This window comes from Micropterus dolomieu, linkage group LG17 (genome assembly GCF_021292245.1).
Source record: "Micropterus dolomieu isolate WLL.071019.BEF.003 ecotype Adirondacks linkage group LG17, ASM2129224v1, whole genome shotgun sequence".
NCBI lineage: Eukaryota > Metazoa > Chordata > Actinopteri > Centrarchiformes > Centrarchidae > Micropterus > Micropterus dolomieu.
This window is the reverse complement of record NC_060166.1, coordinates 26827973-26850659: the sequence shown is the minus strand read 5'-3', so window position 1 is coordinate 26850659 and position 22687 is coordinate 26827973. Positions and strand designations below refer to the sequence as shown.

Here is a 22687-nt window from a genome sequence, read left to right as displayed (position 1 = left end):
ATCCCTTGAGAAACTTAAATAAATAAACAGCATATATAGTGTCCAGGTACTGGTACAACAGTGTGTACACACACATAAACACACAAACAAAACAGATGAATAGCAGATATTACATGATGAAATAAACCTGATCTTATTGGCAATAGTGAAGTGTACGTTATCTGATTATAAAAACAAAAACGATTAGATGTTAACATAGTGATAGGGCAGTTAACTTCTCTAAATAGGAATTAATTAATATATTTTACTTTACACCTACTTTTGATCTGAACAAAGCTGAGGTCTTATCTACTTGTTGAAAAGGCAAAGAAGAGACATTCCTGCGCATATTAAGTCACAAATTTATGAGAAAAACACTCAACCAATCAGCTTGTACTCTATAAAAGGCAAGGTATACAGATGTTAATAACAACTATAACCTATAAGCTACTTTCACCGAGCGGTACTATGAGATACTTCCTTCTGTTCAAAGACCAAAAGCATAAAAAAACTGACACATGATTTCCGGTAGCTTTGCTGCAGTCCCTCAAATCTGCCTAACTACCTGAAAGCTCTGCTTCTTTTCTCATGTTTAAACTGACTCATATTATTAATGACTAAAAATAACTCAGACAACATTTTTTCTACTTTTTCTCATATTTCTCCTAAATTTACCACTTAATCTGTGAGAATCTGAGGTTTTTTCTTGTTAATTGTAAAAAAAAAAAAAATTTTAGAATATTACACAGTAAAATCAGCATCTCCAAATGATCACTGTCAGAGTTTATTTTAACACTTTTTAAGTGTCTTTATGGGTCCACACCACAGAGTGTTAATTTAAAGTGGTCATATTATGCTTATTTATGGTTCATAATTTTATTTAGGGGTTGTACCAGATTGGTTTTCATGGTTTCATTTTCAAAAAACACCATAACAGCATTTGTTGTCATACTGTACATTGCTGCAGCACCTCTTTTTACCCTGTGTGTTGAATGCTCTGTTTTAGCTATGGAGTGATGCATCTCACTTCTACAAGATCTTTGTTGGAAGTTGCACATGCACAGTACCTAGTTGAGGACTACTAGCCAGTCAGAAGCAGAGTAGGGCGGGTCCTGAAAAGCCGGTAAACACGGCTTCAGTTCAGCTGTACATGTTGGCGGACCAGCTTAGCAGCATTGACTGGAGCAAGAGTTTCAGAGTGGTAGTGAGTTATTAATTTGTAACAAATGTATTTTTTATCCGTAAAGTTTTAACTGTGCACTGTCTCTATATCATGGTAACAACTTTATGTCCATTGACTGCCTCGAGGGTATCTAATGTTTGGAAGGGAGAGGGGAGGCAGCGGCTGTCATGCGACAGCAAGTTGTGTAGTGTGAACGGCACGGCCATCGGACGACGTTGAAAGTCATGTAGTCTGCACGAACCCTCAGTGTGTTTTTCCATCTGTGTTTTTGAGGGCTTGCCTGACTAGCTGCTAGGTGAGCTTTTGACGCGTGTTACCAAGTGACGTAACATGGTAACGGAAAAAAGCTGGACTACAAAGAGGCTTTTTTCAGGCTGTTCAGTGGGAGATGGTAACTCCCGTTGAGGTGGACTTTTTTCACTTTGCAAACCTGTTACATGCATAAAAAAGGTATATAACTCAATAACGGAAAGGGTGAAAGCCAAAAAGCATAATATGACCTCTTTAACTCTGTTTAGATAACATTTTACACTTAACACTGGCCAGTGTTAGTTTTTCTTAACACTTTAAGATTAACTCTCATTTGGTTTTATACAAGTATTAGCCCCGTAACATTTTAAAGGTGTAAATATAGCTCTTCCATATTGCTAAACAAAATAAAGTTTGCAAAATAAAGCTAGTCTTGTTTCATGGTGTAAAACATTTATTTTAGCACTTGCAACTCAAATAATTTGATTCCATTACATTAAAAAATGTAACAGAATGAACAGATTAGGGATGCACGCTAACTGCTAACTTGTTAACCTGGTTTTGGGGTGGTTAGTAGCAGTGTGGCGACCAGTCTATGGTGGCGATAGCTCACCATTGCAAAATGACCAGGTGCCAGTAGATCAATATCAATACAAAATATAACATTACTACTTCATTTACTTATCAAACAGTGTTAAAGTTTAGACCAAGGTCAAAAGCACAGTCCCTAGTTTCCTATCAGTCAGTGGAGTGCTTTCATGAAGACTCTCCTGGCTTCAGCCAGTCGGTGTGTGTAGGCTTACGCAGTGGGGGCGGGATGACATGAACACTTCAACTGTAAAAGCCAGCAACAGAGTAATATTTATACAATTACACTTAAAGGTTTGATTTAGTGACACTTTGTTTTTACGCTTGGTTTTGACACTAACTACTAATCCAGAGTAGTACTCTTCTCAATTTTCTGTGTACTCCTCTCACCCAGCCCCATAATTTATTTATATTTAATTTGTTTTTACTAACAACAGCCCTAATACACTAATTTAAATTTCTGGCAAATTAATGACTTTACAATACTGCACATTTGTGAGTTTGTACTTGTACATTTACCACTTTAATCTCAGAGGAAAGGAAGTTTTTTTATTGTAAATAAATGTATGACTTTAATCTGTGATTTTTTTCTTTACCTACAAAGGCTCAAATAAAGCATTGTACTATTAAATTATTATTATAGAATAATCAGGGAAACATGATTTAACCAAGAACTATTTTAGCAGATCATTCAATCATTGACATGCCATTCCTGACAAATCAGCTGTTGAGATGATTCCTAATACTATTTAATATCAAAACATAATTTCCAACATTATAAATAGGTGGCATAAGGTTAAACAACACAGTTTTTTTTACATAACACAGTACAATAGCTACAATATTGCCCAGATTTACCATGACGGTATTTATAGCTATTCTGTCCTGTTGTTAAGTAGATGTGGCAATGTTGTCACATGGTAAATAAGAGGTTAGCTTTGAATTAATATTTCACTAATTTGTCCAAGTACAACAATCAGAGTTGGGCTATTCGTCAAGAAAATGTGCTGAGGAATGGTAGCTGGATTACTGAATGTTTAGATAGCCAACTCAATTAATTTATACTGGCTGAAAAGGAAGAATGTAACAGTTTATCCACTTAGGAATGTCCCTTTTCAACTTTTGTGATAGATGACTGGCATCCCTTATCTCAGATCACATCTGGGTGTGAGAAGAAAGACAGAGAGGATGTTTGTGTTTGCATGTGTGTGTGTTTGACTGATAAGTAGGGCAGGAGAAGAGGAGGTCTGTATATTCTCTTCTTTGACTTAATCTCGGCTCAAATAAAAAGAGTAATTTTATTGTCTAAAAATGTTGCCGTGGCTCCATTAGCTTGGCAAGACATTCTTCCTCAGGGGTGAGAAGTTCTTGTTTTGTTTGGCAAGTCTCCAAAGTGACACTTTTAACTAATAGGGAAGGGAGAAGTCATTTTGCAGATCTGGAAGAGTCTGAAGAAACGTTTTTTTCCCCTTAGGAATTCCACAGTGTAAACGATGCTGCAGTTTTTTTTGTGAATGTAGAGGGACTCCCCTGTTCTCACTATACTTATTATCATCAGCCTGTTTTTTTGTATTTTGTTAGCTTTGTTATCTTTAAGTCGAGGGTTTATTGTAGTGTGATCGATGAATGTGTGTCTTGATGACATTTCCCTGTGTACTGCTTTTGTCCAGTGACATTATTGTTTGAACACCCTAAAAAGGCAATAGCCAACACATACTGTATACCAGCAGGTGTATTTCTTCTTTCCTTCCTGAATAAAACCTCAAAGTTGTGCCTGTTTCTGAATTAATACACAACTCACTCTCCAGTGGTGTTTTTCCAACATTATTTCCTCTTTTCTTTGTGTACCTGTGAAGTTTCAACATAGACCCTAGAGTGTTCATAATACCACAATGCACTGGATCTTTTAAAACAGTAAATTCACTGTGTGTTTTTACCTCTCAAAATATACTGTATTTGCAGTATGACAGTGTGGTATACTTTTACTTATTTGAAGGCAGTTTTGGCAGAGCTCAGCATTCTTATTGGGAGTACATCCTCCACCCATTCATTCGGGGTGGCCTTCATGCGCTCCCAAAGGGCCACCTCATAGGGAGTTGAGTCCATCCAGTCCACCGCTGCTCCATAACTTCTGCCTATAGGGAGACATACAGTCAAATACAAGCATTAAAAACACGTCTATTCTATGATATCATTGATACAGTGGTGTAAAGTAACTACATGTAGCGCTTTCCTTTTTAGTTTTTCCTTTTTCTTTATACTTCCCACTAAATGTCAGAGGGAGATATTGATTTTACTCCAGTACATCAACTTGACAGTTGTAGTTACTATTTAGCTTGTAGATTAAGACTTTACATACAAACACAATATGATCATTTTATAAATCCATCACATTGTTAAGTTAAGTTTAAACCAGTGGTGCCCAACCATTTCCAATTTATTTTTGAATGGTAGGAATGCTGAAACCTAGCGTTGCGTTAACTCTTCCCACTTCTTACTTTCATCTAGAAAAAGTTTTATAACATTGCATTGTACTTGATTACATATTGAAATAACATTTGACACAGTTTTATGTTCTTTTTCAGACTATAAAGTCTGTATGTAAATTGCTGCATTTGAATATAAATATTGTGTACATAGTACACATGTGATATAGCAGCATGTTGATTGTCTATATAAAGGGTATCACTCTTTTCTTGAATGATATAATTCAATGTTCACTATATATATATATATATATAAGTCCACTATACTTTGCTGTTTCAATTGGGTAGCTTTGTCTTAATGTTCACTGAGAATTAACACCCTATTTAGTGGACTTGAATTATCCCACAATGTAACATACAAAGCACTGTACAATTGACACTACTAATTGTCACTATCAAAGAGCTGAAGACCATCATGTATGTATCCAGAAAGGTTAATTTAGGTACAGTTGAAACCATAAGTCAATTAATCAACTAGTTTATTGACTGAGAACTGATTAATCGCTTTCAAATAAAAATATTCCTTAGTTCAAGCCTCTAAATTGTCTTGATTTGCTGATTTTCTTTGTCTTATGTGATTGTAAACTGAACATTTGAGTTTTTGACTGTTGGTTAGCAATAGAAAGATGTCATTTTACTTTTGCCATCTGACATCTATATAGGGAAAACGTTCTGCCACGTCTGCTCTTATAGGATCTCGATTAATAACACCACATTTTCTCCAGAAAATACAGTTTTCTAGTTTATAACAATGCGATGTTCCAGATGATGAACACAACCGTTAGATGCATCAGATTTTTTATCAGCTTGTGTATTTTGAAATGATTCTTTCTCACCAGTACCTGTTCCAGCTCCAAGCCTCAGGCCCCCCAGCAGGTTGCTGGCTAGCCTGTCTCGGTCCCAGACAGTGAGCTCCACGCAGGCTTCTGCTAGATCAGCCTCTTGGATGCCATCGTACACCATCGTGTGGTTAAACACTGGGTCTACTGTCCTCCGCAGCACACGTGTCTTCTGGCGACTCTTCCTGCTTGTGTCTGGCAGCACAAAGCTTTAGATGAGGGAGAAAAAGAAACATGTTGACTGATACAGTGGAAAACTTCAACTGAAGGAATAGGAGTGGGAAATGCTTTCTTGCTGAGAGTTAGATGGGAAAATCGATACCACTCTCATGATGATGTTAATGTGACAGCCAGGAAAGGGTTAGCTTAGCTCACAATAAAGACTAGAAACGGGGAAACGGATAGCCTGCCTCTGTCCGAAGTGGAGAAACCAGGAAGTCACTGAGCCTAGCCAAGAAATAACCCGGCACATGTCCCCCCGTAGAAAATGTTGTTTTAGGCTTCTGCTTTTGTACAGATTAAACATGCAGCATGTTAATGAGCGCGCTTTAGTGCTGGGAGGCGATTCTTTTACCTTTGGACAGAGCCAGGTGAACTGTTTCCCCATTTGCAGTCTTTATGCTAAGCTAAGCTAACCACTTGCTGGCTCTTCATATTAATTGTAAGAGTGGTATCAATCTTCTCATCTAATTCTCGGCTAGAAAGCAAATAAGAGTATTTTCTCAAAATGCCGAACTATTCCTTTAACTAAGATGGATGTTTGTACATACCACTTAACATATGGGTCAATGGTGGCCCTGATTAGAGGCAGGTTCTTGCATTCTTTCACCCAAATGTGAACCTCTCCGGTGTTTGGACTCTCCTTAGCTAATCCTTTGAAGACGGATATATTAAATATATAAATATTAAATATTTAAAGAACCTTGTCTATAAAAAGTATAATATCATGTAATAGACTGCAGATAACTAAATAAGATAACTAAAATGTACATAAAAAAAACAAAGTCTTTTTAAATAATAGTATGAATTGTGGGCAGACCTTCACTGTGGATGATCTGTGGCAGGAAACGTATGGCTAGTCTCATCTCTCCACGACCATTTGAAGGCGCTAGAGTGGGCATAGTCTGAAATGTTTGGCAGAGCGAACATTACATAGACAGTAGATCCAAAATCCATCATGAAGCTTTAAAATCCCTTTGTACACAGGTTACACAATAACTACAGTGCGTGTGATATTAACAAGCTCAAATAGACTCCAGTGAAATGAGCTGGCTGACCACATTCTTAGATTACCCGGTGTTATTTGATGACACAACAACTGCTGCAGATAACGCAGCCTGTGTTTTCTTCTTACCCTTGCTTTCAGAGGTAAGTAGTTCATCTGGGTGTGGTCAAAGTCCCACTTGGAGAGGTCCATATCTACCTCTCCCAAGAAACTGTTCCTGCCAAAGGTGTCGTTATGCCAAACGGACAGAATGAGCGTCTGGGTTCGGAGGTAGTCCATGCGAACACGATACTGTAAGGGCAGGGAAGAGCAAGCTTTGTTTGATGATCGTCATGCACGCCAAGTACTAAGCATTACAGTGTGGGAAAATGTCTGTGTATATTTAGTACTACTGTCATTATATCATTAGATTCTTACTCTGAGGATTTCCTTGAAAGTTGGATTTAGTGTCTTCTTTTTAACAGATGTTTTCCTCTTTCCGAGATGAGCTTTGTCAGGAACCAGGTAGCTTTTGACATACCTTAAAAGGCAAAAAAAACATTTTTTATCTTTCAAGATGCATCTTAAATATATACATATAAAAATGATATTGAAGTAGTCACAACTAAATACTAAAACTAAAATAAATTACAAACTAAAAACTAAAATTAATTAATAAAGAATTCTTAATATGGTTTTGGGCCAATATACATTACTGATCTTCTGCTACATTATGAACTATCCAGACCTCTCAGGTTGTCTGGGACATGTCTGTTTAATGTCTGCTTAATGTCCCCAGAGTAAAAACTAAACATGGAGAATCAGCGTTCAGTTTTTATGCACCATATATCTGGAACAAACTCCCAGAAAACTTCAGGTCTGCTGAAACTTTCAGTTTTTTTAAATCAAGGCTGAAGACTTTTCTTTTTGCAGTTTCCTTTAATTAAATTAAAATGTAAGGCTTTTCAATAATATCTTACATTGCACTGTAACTTTTACTCTCCTGATTTATCATGTTTTTATTTTCTATTTAACCTTTTTTTAAAATTGTATTTAAATGTCTTTTTATATTGCCCTGTGTTGCTTTTATGTTTTATGTAAAGCACTTTGTATTGCCTTGTTGTTGAAATGTGCTACCAATAAACTTGACTTGCTTTACCATGACAATTACAACACTATATTTCATAAAAGTAACCCTACATATTTTCATAGTTTGTTCTGAAACTACAAGTTCTTCATATTATATAGTAGTAGAATTTACATATAATAAAAAAGGGCATTGTATTATTTAAATGTTAACCTCCTTATGCAGAGGGTATAGTGTCAAAATATTATTGGCCATTGTGTCAGATGACATTTAGTGATTGATCCCCTACACACAGATTGAACGCGTACAGAGATTTTAATGTATCCACGTTTCTTGTTCTTGATGTTCCATGTAGGGTGACCAGGCAAATTTGGCACAGTCCTAAATTACGAGCAGTTGTCCTGAATCCTGTCCTGTTTTTCTAGAAAATTTGTCTAAACTTGAGTTTTGATTAGTAAACATTAAATACTGATGGTTGTGAAACATTCTTTTGGTGTTGCCCTGAATGTCTGAGCTACAGCAGGGACTGTAGCGTATCGTGGACAACTGCGTTGTTATAGCCACAAAGTAACACGCAACAACGTGCTCTTTTGCCCTTTTTGTTTTCTAGTATAGACAAAGATAGTGGAAGTTGTAGTCAAGAGGACAGGGGAAGTGTAGTTGCAGGCACCAATGGAGAAAAAAATTGCACATTGCAAATTGCACAGATACCACATTAATGAAATTAATAAAATTAAATAAACTGTATGTAACAGATCATGATTGACACACTGTTAAATTGAACAAAGTCTTTGTGTTCACAGTTCACCTTATGGACAAAAAAAATACATTTTAGTGCTTTGGCTTTCACATGTTCTACTGTTCGTTGACACTGCATCATGTACTGAATGTATGCTCCCCCACCCCCAACACCCTTGTCCCGAATTTCACCCATTCTCATTTGGTCAAACAGTCACTCATCTTACTTCGTAGAGACAGTATATAAATGTTTATCCTAGATTATAAATATTTCAGTACAGCACTCACGGATCTGAGCGGCCCCTCTTTGGGTCCACTGCAGCCAAGTCTTGACACTCAGCAACAAAGATGTGAAACTCTTTGAGTCTCTGAATGTAGTTGATGGAGAAATGGATGTTTCCCTGTACCTCCACATTCCCAAATTCCCCGCTGTACATGGTCATCACACTTCCACTCAGCTAGGAGCACACACAAACAAGTAGGCAAACATTTTATTATTATTATTATTAATTATAACTGTAAATGTATTTACATACATTGTTTTATTGGACAATTTGTGGCTTGTGTTTTGCTGAAAATCAAATATGTCTTCTAGAGATAGAGGTCAAGTACAGCGCTAATTAGTACCACTTTAAAAGGGGAATTCCACTGACAGGGTTGGGGAGTAACGGATTACATGTAATGGCGTTACATAATCAGGATACCAAAAAAAGTAACTGTATTCCGTCACACTACAGAAAAAATAGACGTTATCAGATTACAGGTACATTTTGTGAAACTGGGGATTACTCATAGGGATTACTTTAAGCAGAAAGTTTCCATGAAACACAAAACGCAATGCTTTTGACAGTGTACATTTGCGAGAAACCTGGAACAGATTTTCTCCATATTTCTAATATTTCTCCATCAAATATTAGAAATAGAAATACCAGTTTCACCAAAATCAGTGAAAAGTTGTGTTTTTGTACAGTAGGGGCCCGGTCAGAGTAAAGGATAACTGCGACACAGCAAGTACTATGCTTTAGCAGTGTCACATTAAGAAATCTTTTCATTGAACGCTAAATTAATACATGAGTCATTAACGTTTTAAAATGCTACAAACTCTTAAATATCATCAAGAATACCTACAAAATATATTTTTTTGTCATTGAGATACTACCAGATACTGCCATAGTAGTGACATATCATAAAACATTCAAACGTGGATTTTGATTTAATGGGAAGGGAAGATTTTGTACATGTTTCTCTAAAAATACACTGAGCAGAAAATGCATCATTAACACTCTCTTGTCTTCATTTGCCTATTTGGCATTGAAAAATGTCAGTTTCTGAAAAGCTTAAGCTTAAAAGGCAACGAACAGCGCAGGTTTAAGAGAGCAGTGTTTGAATGTGAAGCATGCACATGCGTAAGCTGCTGCTGTGTGTGAACATACAGACGACACAGACGCCATGCCAGAGGAGCTGGTGAGGTTAGTCAAAGAGTTGGCCATTAGCCTTCCTCTGTGGTAACTGTCCTCGCAATTGGAGTCAGATTCTCTGTCGATGTCCTGAAACACAAACAGTAGGCACAGAAATCTCCGTGCACAGTGATGCAGAGCAGACTTTGACCTACTGGACTAAAAGATGATGGGGTGGTTTTACCTCCTTCTGTAAGAACGAAGGAACGGATTTGCTCATCTTCTTCAGGTGCTCCGGATCCGAAAATAAGGATGAGGAGGGTGACGGGATGGATGAGACTAAAGAGAGGTTGATTGGGAAGCAGAAGACACAAAAACTTGACTAATTTGACACTAAATGAATATCCATAATGAAAAGCATCACGCAATTTTTTACCATCACTAATGCGTCTCATGTCAGCAGTCGCGTCTTGCCTTCTTTCTTGTCCTGTAAGAAACAAATGAAAGAAGTCACAGTCACCCAAAATTATCTGTGCATGTGAACAATTTATCTTGGAACTTGAGGACATGCTCACGTGGTGACAGGGACACTGTGATGTCCTCCATACTTTTAGCCAGATTTTTAGGCCGTGCTTCTGCTCTCCTCAATGCTTTCCTTACAGGGTTATGGCCCTCATCATCATTCTCACCTACAGTACATATTGGAGAAAAAAAGACTCTAACAAGACAGTAAGACAGTATGTTTAACAGAGGGCAGAGTCTTTGTTTTGAGTCCTGACTGCTTGTAAAAATCTGGGTAATTGGTATTGGTTGGTATTTTGAGCTTTAATGTGAGATTATTTTACTAAAGCAAGTCTATTGTTTACAGAACGTTTGTTGTGCCTATACTTATAATTAGGGCTGCAACTAACAACTACTTTCATGATTGAGTAATTATTACGTAGGGGGATTGGTTGGGGTGTGTCCAACTCTGCTTGTTTATTTATTTTTCTACACAAGCTGTCTATCTGATAGTGCTGTGGCTAAATTTAAGGAAGTGATCCCATCTGCATTTAACTCAATACCATGTCTTAATATAAAAGTGGACTCAGTCCCTCCCAAATTGATCATCTTGTTTATAGTGCTGCAGGCCCACTTTACTCTATAGATAATAAAACAAAGAAGGAATGCTCCATGGTGTAACTCTCCCAAACCTGCATATTAAAGCAAACATCATGAAAACTTGAATGGAAATGGTGTTCCACTAATCTGGAAGAACCTCGTTTAATCTGGCAAGATAGTCTTAAAACTTCTAGGAAGTCCCTCCATAATGCCAGAGCAGCCTATTACTCATTAATCATTAATAGAGGAAACAAGGACCGCATGTTTCTTTTCAGCACTGTAGACTGACACAACTCTATTGAGCCATGTATTCCTATATCCCCCAGTAGTGATGACTTCATGAGCTTCTTCAATGATAAAATTCTAATTATTAGAGACAAAATTAATCACTTAATGCCCTCAACTGGTACCAATGTATCTTCAACAATGTCAGTCTTCACCGACTAACTTAAATGTTTTCTTCATTCAATCAAGTTAGGGGATGATAGGGGACCCTAGGCTGCTTAAAGAACGTCTTTACTAGATACTTTCAATCTGTCTTTACTAAAAAGCTAGGTACCACAGTCATTTAAAGGAGCTGTAATTAATCCTCATCTTAAAAAGCCCACTCTTGATATAGGGGTTTTAGTCGACCCATATCTAACGTTCCCTTTTTCTCTAAGATCCTTCAGAAAGCAGTCACCAATCAGTTGTGTGACTTTCTAAATAGCAATATTTTATCTGCATATTTTCAGTAAGGATTTAGAGCATCAAAATACAGAGACAGCACTAAAACATTTGTCTCTGTACTTGACTTGTTAGATCATAGTGCTGCATTTGATACACTTGACCATCACACCCTAATACAGACTCAAACATTTAATTGGCATAAAGGCACTACTATAAGTTGGTAGAAGTCCTATTTATCAGATCAATCTTAGTTTGTGCATGTTAACAATGTATCATCCCTGAAGTTTGTCACAGAGTTCTACAAGATTCTGTGCTTGGATCAATCCTATACACCTTTTATATGGCTCAGGTGAGCCCTGAACCATAGTTATGCTGCTATAAGCCTATACTGCCTGTAGTTAAGGTTTTACCAATTAATAGGGAGTTTTTCCTTGCCACTGTCGCTTAGTGCTTGATCATGGTGGGAATTATTGGGTCTCTCTAAATAATGCTACAAACAGTCTGGTCTAAACCTGCTCTATATGAAAAGTGCATTAAGATAACTTCTGTTATGAATTGGTGCTAACCTGCATCTATCTGAGTCTGATTTAATTGCTCTCTTATAAGCCTATTAACAAAATAGGAGGATGTTTCAATGTCTACATTTGCTTACATAAAATGTTGTGCATTATTACCAAACAACAGTGCAAATCAGAAAACTGAAAATATTATGTACGCTGTTAACAATTTGAAAACCTTTGTTTGAGCTATATAGGTGCAGCCCCTGCCTCAAAGCTATTAAAACTACTGTGAAAGAAAGCTGACATGAAACTGCTTAGGTTGGTGAAACACTGTTAAAGTTACAGTTATATATCGCCCAGCCCACTAATTAAACACTTGCAGCTGACCACAGGAACCCACAGTGTTTACAAAGATTTGCTTCTGCCAACACAGATAACCCAACACGGACATGATATCAAGGATACTGCTGGATACAGCCTGTAGTGATAATAATGAGACTTCAAACAGCAGTAGTTGGACTACTTTAAAAAAGATATTAAGAATTGCTTTATTTTAAATACATTGTAAGAATTATGTGAAATTTCATAAAACTTAAAACCTCCACATTTCTATTAAATATTGACTATATAGGGGCGGCTGTGGCTCAGGAGGTAGAGTGGGTTGGCCGTTAATCGGAAGGTTCAATCCCTGGCTCCCCCTGGTTGCGTGTCAAAGTGTCCTTGGGCAAGATACTGAACCCCGAATTGCCCCTGGCGGCTATTCCGCCAGTGTATGAGTGAGTGTGAATGTTAGTTTCCGTTAGGCTCAGTGTATGAATGTGAATGCAGATGTAGTGTAAAAGTGCTTTGAGTAGTCGAAAAGACTAGAAAGGTGCTATACAAGTACGGAGCATTTACATTTATATAGGAGATCTATATGTTTATTAATTCTGAACTTCCTGCTTTGTGCATTTTTAAAATTTAATTGTTATCCAAATTGAATGTTATTTTCTGCCTGTGTTGTAATACTCAGCATTTTAATTCTTCAAGACAAATGAAATTGCTTTACTGATTGTAAAGTTAAGCTACTTAGAAAAATCTTACATTATTATTATATTATTATATCTTGTAGAAATGAATGGTTTTGCTTTCTCTAAAAATACATACACAAATACATAAATGTACAGCATGTGTGATATTCTATTAATTTCAATATTAATCCTACATATAGAATATGTAAACATGGATCTTTTGATGAAAGTTTATTTAAATTTTATTTTGTTACTTTTGTTCAGCCTGTATAGTGTGTAGATATTTTGATATTTTTTCATTGCCGCTTTATTAATCCAGGACCTTCTTGTTTTTTCTTACATTTTGTTTGTTAAATCTTATTTTGTTACTGTTTATTTTTGCCAATTTTTAATATATTTTATCTCTTTATTTTGTAAAAAATATTTGAGACATTTTGTACATTCAAAGGCGTTATAGAAATGTAACTAAAAATTATTACTATTATATAAAATACTAAATACTGGTGCTTGTATGTTCTTCAAATTTAAGTCGCTTTGGATATAATCAAAAAAGAGTAAATGTAAATCTAAACATAAATGCCAAGTTTTAACTAAAATGAACTTCTAAGCTCAAAACTTAAAAACCTAATTTTTACCTTACTTGTTTTGAGCAGGAAAGGAACAAAGACAGGACTTGTTTGGATGAAAATCAAAATAACTCACATTTAAATAACTGCTTAAACTAGCATGAATAGCATGTTGACATGTCAATTGTATATTTAAAGAGATTTTTTCTTCAGATCTTCATTTATATATAAAACTGAAGTTAGTGCTCACAGTTTGAACCGTTCCTCAAGCTGGACCAGGTTTCCGACGTGCTGCTCACAGATGACTCCGGACCAGTGTCTGAACCGCTGTGATTTGCCCATGGGGGGCGCTGACTCGTCTTGCTACCCTTCCTGCTGTGACGCTCCTCTGAGCTAACTGGAGTGCTGGACCTCACAGGCGCAGCAAGATCAAATCCATACCTAGACTTGTCCTCTGACCTCTCGTTCTTCAGAGCCGGGGTGAGGGAGGTGTGGACGTTGGTCTTATCTGTCATGCCCAGGTAATGCCGATAGTCTCTGGGAACATATGCCCGTGCACGTGGAGTCAGGGTCTCAGATTCCTCTGATGATCTTCTCGGCAAGGCGCCTTTTTCGGGGCTCTGCCTCTGCTTTCGGCTCTGGGAGTGGACAGGGCTTACATCTATTTTAAGCTGGCTTTGATCTTTTTCATCAGGAACACTCAGAGCGAACATGCTGGTGGCACGACGCATAGAATTTCCTCGACTGCTCGAATTGCTAAAGCTGTCTTTTCGATTCTTAGGAGAACGAGTCACTGAACTGTTCTGTGGTTTTGTGGATATCCCCTCTCTATTAGAGTCTTTTGAGTTCCTTCTGGGCTCTCTCTGCTGGCCCGTCTCAGCTGTCATGTAATTACACAGGTTGTTTTTGCTGTCATACGCTGCTCGTGACCCCATCTGTCTATCATGAGGCGACTTTGATTGCTTCTGAGGAGGTGGAGATGATTTCATCACAGCTGGTCTTGTCTTCTCAAAAGCAATATTTACACGATGAATCTCTGGGTCACTGCACTTTAACTCGTGAGATGGAAGCTGGGAACTTAATGGCTCTTTCCTTTTGGGGCTTTTGGGTTTGTCAAAGAAAAATGACCCCTTTGTATCTGACGTGGCCTCATCCCAGAACTCACGCAGAGTGTTAAATTGTGTACGGCTCGTGCCCAGGCTAGGGGATAACTTTTCTATCCTCTGATTCAAAGGAAGAACAGTGAAATGCTGATGATTTCTCTCAGACTCTTCCTCCTCGCTGCCTGAATCGTTTCCAATAGACCTCAGGTCATACTCCGACTTTGTAAATCTTTTATTCAGTTTTCCTTGATTTGCACCACGAGCAACTTTTCCATCCCCACTAGCTTTAGGTTTTCCCGTGTAAAACATGGGTTTGTTCTTCTCCTGCTCCCAGAAAGATCTGAGCTGCTTTATCCTCTCTGCAGTACTTTCTTGATGTCTGTTTGAGTGAGGACTGTTACTTCTGTCTTTATTAGATGTATCCTCCTTTCGTTTTGGAGACATGCTTGATTGCACAATTTTATCCTCATTGTCCCTCCTCTTTATATCTTCACTTGAACCTCTACGCAGTTGTGCTTTGGGGGTGATTTGCATATCATTCCCACCTTGCTTGTAGTTCATATATGGGCTATTTCTGGACAAATAGAGCTTCTCAGAGTCTGAACTGTCCATTGCTTGGAGATCTGTATCCAGCAGCTTGGACAGCTCGTCTTGCAGTTGGGTTTCTCTAGATGGGGAAATACTGTCAGGCTGTGGATTTGGTTTGACTAAGTAGGCGCTTTCAGACTCTGGTCTCTGGTTGGGTGTCCTTGACTGTGGACATAAAATCTCAGTGTCTGAACCTCCTTTGTCTTGGGGACGTGCTGCTAACTTTAAAATACCTGAGTTGTATGTTGGGTCAGTATTGTTCCTTTGAGTTGAAGTATTCATCACCAGACGGTCTACCTTCTGGTAATTATTTAAACAAACATTGTCTCCAGTATCTTTCTGTGGACTGATTTCCAGCTGTTGTTTTCTTTCATCCCCATGATTTGAGGCATACTCATCATAACTCCCCTTCCCATTGTGTATTCCAGCCACAGAGGGCATATCAGACACTCTGTGGGGTTTGATTACTTTCTCCTCGTCTTTCTCCGCTGATAGGTGAGGTTTTTGTCCTTTGTCGCTGGGTGTGATTGATTTGCTGATAAGTATTTTAGGGCCTGTGTTACTTTTCTCCCAGAATGACTTCAGATGAGATATTTGGGGCGGTTGGCTTTCATCGTTATTATCTTTAACTTCCTGTGGCCGCATTCTCTCTCTGGCATCCCTGTTCACCTCTTCTTGTGTTTTGGGCAGTTCCTTGTTGCTTATGCTGTCTGTTGCTCTTAACTCTTTAGCCACATTGGTCTGTCTTTGAACGTGATTTCTCTTCATTTCAAGAGATTCCTTCTTTCCATCACTTACACTATCCCTAGAATCTTTTCTTGATGAATCTTCATCTCTTAATTTGCTGATTTCTACATGTTTGTCAGAGCTCTTTGCGGCCTCTGGACTGTCCTCTGTGTTTAGCCAATCACTGCTGTCTGTACTGCGGCTGAACCAGTCCAACACCTTCGCGATGGAGTCCTCATCACCAGTGGGACTGGTGGTCTGAGTGGATAATTTAAACACATCTTTCTGATTTGATTTCTTCTGGGTTTTCTGATCAGACTTATCAATGAAGTTGAGGTCATAAGATACCGGGGGATCTGGATCTGGATCTGAAAATAAAGGCACGAAAAGAGAGTTAAATACTTGTCAGAATATAGCCAGAAAGCTACTACTGCCTGTCCTGCAGCAGGTTTGCCTCATCTCCCTTTTAAATTAACAAGACTAAGAGTCTATAGCCCTGCTAGCAGCGATGTGAGCTAAATGCTAATGTAAACATTTCACAATGACAGTGCTAACATGCTGATGTTAAGCTGATATATGTTTATACCTCTGTATGTAGACGCCAATGTTTTTCTCTAGTTTAGCTGTTTCTTGTGAAATACTGCACACGTTCACCTCTTCAGACTAAAAAAAACTTAAAAAGTCATTCTGAGGTCAAACTGCTCACAACTCTTGTCACACATGATTGCCTCAGTTGATATTAAACAACTACTTCAAACGTACTTTTAACTAAGAGCTATTTCTTGTTGCTGAACTCACCCACAGTACTTTGAGTCAAACTCAGCTCTTCCTGCTTCATTGCAGTTCCCCCACTGTCTGAATCCTGAATGCTGCTGGTATGCAGGATGACAGAGTTCAGCGCTGCATGTTGTCTTTGTGTCTGATCATCTCGTTCATCACTCCTCTGTGGGATTTCTCTTTCAGTGGATGCATCACTCCTGGTGTACATGGCTGGTCTATAATTGTACCGGTTGTGGGTTGCAGTGGAAGGATTTGAGAGTTTAGTTACAATGTTTTTGTGAGAGCCATTGGAAGAACTGTCCACTGACCTGTCTTTTGTTATAGAAGGTGGGGTTTTTTCTCGCTCCACACTGAAATTAGACAAAACCTGGGATATACCCCCAAGTGGCTGCTGGGAGTTTTCATCAAGAGATGTGGATGGTGGAGCAGACACAGCTACTTGATTGGATACTAAACATTTCTGAGGTTTTTCATCTTGGCCCTTCAGGCTGGACTGGTTAGAGCTCCCACTGGACCCTTGCTGGAGGCTCCGTCTTGGGGCAGGAACGACCCCCGCTGACCCCACCTGAGTGTCTGACCCCAGGCCATTGCTTTCTGACTGACTGGAGGTACGTCTTGAGAGAAATGTCCTCTTCTTTGGCACTGGTCTGAAACCTACAGAGGAACCCTCTGATGTGACGGAGCCCCCTGAAGTCCGACTGGCCTCTCCTGCTGGATGGCTCTTCAATGGAGATATGGGATCTAAGGGAAACACAGAAGAAAAGCTCAGTGTAGATAATAGATTCAGTAGAGTGCTGCTACCACTTTGCATATTAATTTTTGTGTATCATGTGGTCAATCTCTATTTCACAAATGTGTTTGTCTGTTTAAAAATTCAATTCAAACCTATCTCAGATGACTCCTGATCCCGACCGGTTGACATGTCATTATTATTTTCAGGTGGCTCAACAACAATAAGGGAAGCACGGTTGAAAGGGTTGTGCCTTGGCTTAAAGGAAAATGACAATAATTCATGTTTTATATTACAATATATGTCATTTAATTGTAACAAGATTGCACCAAAGAAAGGAAGAAATGTACAGATAAAAGCTGTTTTGTAACATGTGCGTACCATTCTTGGAGAGCGGGTAAATGAATTTAGATTCTCTTTTTCCGCATCACTGTGGGAAAAACAATTAAAATTTCTAGTTAGAAGGAGGTGAATTTAAAAGAAATCCAAGCATGATAAAGCATCAGATGAGGTTACACAGATGAAGTGCATTTCAACAAGATGTGCAAAACATCCAAGCAGCAAAGTCTGTGTTTTGTCTCAAAACTATACTGTAGTATGCATGACTGGGGCTCGCTGACTCATAAATAACGCTGATTTCAAAGAGAAAGATGTCTACCCAACTAAACTGACCAAAGTAGCAAAGAAACTTTGAAAAGGGGCAAGAGGGCACTCCATAAGATCACAATATCTGGTATTTTGTGGTTGAATAAGAGGATTCTTTTTACAGGAGAGAAAATCTTTAATTCATTCATTGATCACATTTGAAATGCATGTGATGCAGTAATAAAACACAGGACTACAGTGAAAAACATCGCACTATCAGACTGCAAATAGAGATTACGCAATGACATTCTTGAGTCTATTGTATGTTTAGGAAATTTGTAGGCCTCTGCGCAGAAATATAGAAGCGTGGCTAAATCAAATATTGACCCAACTTGTAAAAAAATGGTGTTGTATATGTCTCAGCTATGGAACAAAGTTACTGAAAGTTGTCTGATAGACAAAGCGTCTTCCACTGGAGTAAGCTGAAACTGTAAAAGTATTCAGAATGTCATAAGAAGAATTAAAACATCATCATAGGTAATAAAGTACTGGTATTCCACTTCAGAGCAACAGGAGTGTAACCTTCTCATCCTTTTTGTGGTTTATACCAGAAATAAACTCGACCAGTGACTTCTCATTTAGAGTAATTAGGCTGAGAGCTCTATTGAGTTAAACACTTTGTTAAACTGTCGGCCTGTTTTCCTTTAACACGCCAGACCACATCCTGCAATGTTGTGAGCAGTTAGCTGCTGCTGGGCTATAAAACAGACATGTTCCCAGTTAGCACCACCTATGTTTACACATACTGAGTCACAAGACACCACACACACTGCACACACACACACTGTTCGCACACACACACACACACACACACATAAATATACAGTGACAGAGTAAGAAAGAGAGAGAGTGGGAGTTGAAAGAGTGTTTGAAATGGATCAAGTAATTTATTGTAGAGCGGCAGATAGTATGTGCTCGATTTTGGTAGCTCAGCCTTCACTACGAGGTTCAAGAGTGGAAACACTCAAGAATAATGAAAGAGTGGTGGGCCAATCAATGAAATGTTGACGTGAAGACAAGACTTGCCACCTCTAGAAATCCTAATCCAAACAAAAGCCGTTATAGGTTGGCACACAGTTTGCAAGACAACATTTATCAATGTTGAGTCAATTCGGAGGCAGGCTGAGTAAGAACATGAAAATAAGAAAGTGAAGAGGGCCGTGTACTTGATCTCCTGTGGTTGCAGTGATTCCAAACATCTGGCAGGTTTTGGAGGAGCAACGATGTCTGAACCTCGACTACTGGGCGCCTTGGATCTTTCAATTCTAAGAGACCCGTCTGCAGCAGAAAGCAGTTTACAGGAGTTTATGAAAAACACTATACAATTATATAAGCACAACGTATGTTACTCTGTAGTGATCATGTAGTGATCCCTAGGCAAACCTTAGAGGGAAAATCTAAACGTTATATTTTCACCTGTTATCCAGCAGCAGGTGTGTTTATGATCCCATGGTTGTCAATGTTCTGCCCCAGAGGATAAAATGTTTGCCTGGAGCGAAACACAGTTTAAATCCAATATTTTCACAAACTGTGCCACTTTACTCTGATCTTCTTCTCCACTGTAACATATATGTCTACTGTGAAGGCATCGGCTGCGGCCGGCGTAGTCTGTGGAAAGGTTAGGTTTGACTTTTGGTTTTGCCCCGGGCACACATTTTATCCTTCCGGGCAGACAGTAGATGTCTGAGGGATCACGAAAATATCTCTAAAGATATAACCTGCTGCTGGATAACAGGTAAAAAGTTTGTGACAGAGTCATAGAGTAATGTACAGTAATGAGTGCTGAGGTCCCAAATAACAGTATAGAACAAACACACCTAAACCAGCTTTTCTCGGTTTCATGGAGGCCAGGATGATTTCCGAGCCGTGGATCCTGTCCATGTGTCTGCGAGACTTGGCCTCATAAAACCACTCTCCGGTCAGGTACTTCCGCTTGGTGTCTGACTGTGAGCCACTGTTCAGTATTTTCTCCAGTTTGCTGGTGGGAGCACAAAAAGGAGACATGTAGAAATGCTTAAGTCAAGAGGCTTACCTGCATCGCCTTTTTATGTAGTATGTTAATCCTAGCTGAGATGAATGAAAGTCATTTAAAAACAAGGCGTTCTCTTGTGAATGAACAAGTGCAAGCTTACTTTAAGCTGCACTGAATGGAGAATCTGACACTGTCTGAATTCAGTTTGAGCAGCGCTTATGTAAATCTAAATATGAGGTGAAATGAAAAACCAAAGGCAGACAAAGAAGATACAAAGACATGGTGCCACAAGCAAAAATTCATTTCTACTCAGCTGGAGATCTGTTTTAGATTTGGGTTGGTAAATACTAAATGCTCTAAATTAAAATGCAGGTCATCAGAGATTTCAAAGCCTGGAAATGTTAATACCAGGAGATGATTAGGCTTCCTATGATTCTGTGATTCTCTCCCCTGTTCTTTTATTTTATTCTATTTTGAACTTTATTGTGCTCAGCTGCTTGTTTTTACACCGCTTACTGTTTTTAATCTCCTGAGGAATCTCAATTTAAGTGAATAACAATGTTATTTTATAAAATGTAATATTACGCCGAATATTTTTCTTCTGCGTCACCACTTCTACTTCTCACTGCTTCATAATCAGCTTTATCTTACAGTTGCACATGATCTGTCTTAAAAGGAAGGAATTCGGAAAACATTTCCATCAACTCAAAATTGAATCAAAGAAATTCCTGCGCCCTAAAACGACTTCTCCAACTCATCTTTCCTCTTGAAACAGGACCACGGCAATCATGTGAAACAAGGGTAGCACATTATTACAGGCTGTTGGCTTAATCCTTTTACACTAGACTGGTCGAGACACAGCAAGCATTCAGCTTCCCGCTGATAAAACAAAGCTGGCCGGCCAATTCCATTAAACGCACAATGAGAAGCCCATTGTTTCATGACATTTTCGACTCTTGAATATGAAATGAAACACATCTTATGTGAGGCTTATGTTTGGGGGGGTTAATTTGGGTTAGTTTACATGCATTTTGATTGTGAAAGAAGAAGTTCCTCCTTTTGTTGTAGCACATGGGAAAGGTCAGAAAAGATAAGAGGTTGCTTTTTTGTCTCAAAGGTCCTTGAATTTATACTGTGGGGAATGTTTGACTCCTCCCAAATGTTCATTGGAGAGCTTAGGAACAGCTGATTTTAAATGTAAGCTGCAATATTTTAACATGATTCTTTAATTCCAAGTATCATGATTCAAACTGTGTGGTCATCAGGCTCTTCACAGATGAGGTGTCGCTCATCACTAAGGCCTCTGAAGGTTTCTATTCCTGTCCCCCAGAGCAGCATGATCCTCTCCCATGTGTTGACTTGGCTATAATCTAATTGCCTATATCACATTGAGGCTTCTTAGCAAAGGAGGCGACGTCTGTATCCAGACAAGCTGTTATTGTGTTATTCTATTATGGGCAGATAAATATCATTATGACCGTGTTTTTTTTACTGTCCAACAAAGGCCTCTTCTCACAAAACAGGCGATGGGAAGACTTATTAAATTATTAAAATGACATTAGCTGAATAATCTTACATCAGCTTAAATGTCAGCCAAAACATCTCCGTAAAATAACCCGAGTTGGATGCTGTCAACATCTGAAATATTTACATTTACATTGTTCAAGGATTTCTTTGGACTTCCTGACAGAGGAGACACATATTTCTACCTGATTCTCTCCTCCTCAGCCTTCTTCAGCTCCGCGTCCCTCCTCAGCACTGTCATTATCACCCCCTGCTCCTCCTCCGTCAGGTGGCTCAGGTCAATCATGGTTCCTCCTCTAACTTCCTCAGTGGGCAGGTGTGGCAAACGCTCGGCAGCAGCGAACAACCGCCAGCTGGGTCTGTCGCTGTCAAATCATGTGGCAACAAATTCACATTGTCACATCCTAAAACACTTTTGTTCAGTGTTCCCATGTTTAACAACCTTGGAGAAGTGAAGGGGCCTGTTAGGAAGTCTTGGAAGAAATTCCTTTGTTGCACAGTAAATATGCACGTTAATTAACCACAGTAGTAAGAATTAAAGAAAAATAAGTGACCACAACCACCGTACGCCTTTCTTACATGATCATTGAACTAAAGTGACTACCATACTACAGGCTTCTGAATAAGGACAGTGAATGCAGTGGCAACACTTGGTTCCATTTGAATCAGATTCTACAATTCTAGCAAATTAGTTATGATTGTAAAGTTAATAACTGTAATTTACTGTTCTATTAATCTGTTCTGCACAGTGGAAAAAGGAATTACTCAAGTACTATACATAAATAATAAATTGTATTTTCTAACTACATTATTTGAGAGAATATTTAACTAGTTCCCTTACAGATTAAGATTTTACACAAAACATAAATTTACCTGATTAAATAGTATGCATTGCTAATGGTTTAACCAGTGGGGTCCCAACTTTTTTGATTTGTGACCACGTTCTTTGTCTATTTGGGGCCTTATGCCACATTTCAGATGTCTATGAGTTGTTAGCAGTTTCACCAACGAGATATTTCCCCT

General features: G+C 38.5%; 1 protein-coding gene across 1 annotated transcript; it reads right to left on the bottom strand.

The window, feature by feature from the left end:
• Positions 1-1814: 1814 nt before the first annotated feature.
• sytl2b (synaptotagmin-like 2b) lies at positions 1815-22199 on the bottom strand. The gene is made up of 18 exons (XM_046072817.1): positions 21850-22199; positions 19986-20146; positions 19335-19446; positions 17905-17953; positions 17679-17781; positions 16812-17534; positions 13847-16381; positions 10326-10439; positions 10187-10237; positions 9995-10089; positions 9787-9900; positions 8642-8811; positions 6967-7069; positions 6679-6840; positions 6364-6448; positions 6095-6197; positions 5328-5533; positions 1815-4134 (listed from the first exon to the last, which is right to left on the bottom strand). The coding sequence occupies exons 1-18, from the start codon at positions 21948-21950 to the stop codon at positions 3986-3988; spliced, it is 5136 nt and encodes a 1711-aa protein (XP_045928773.1). The 5' UTR covers positions 21951-22199; the 3' UTR covers positions 1815-3985.
• Positions 22200-22687: the final 488 nt, after the last annotated feature.

Excerpts from the sequence above, each read along its gene's own strand:
- sytl2b (XM_046072817.1), bottom strand. The coding sequence starts at position 21,950 with ATGATTGACCTGAGCCACCTGACGGAGGAGGAGCAGGGGGTGATAATG. Across the intron at positions 17,535-17,678 it reads TCAGGAGTCATCTGAGATAG|ATCCCATATCTCCATTGAAG; the intron begins GTTTGAATTGAA and ends TGTTTCCCTTAG. Across the intron at positions 5,534-6,094 it reads ATTGACCCATATGTTAAGTG|CTTTGTGCTGCCAGACACAA; the intron begins GTATGTACAAAC and ends CCTCATCTAAAG.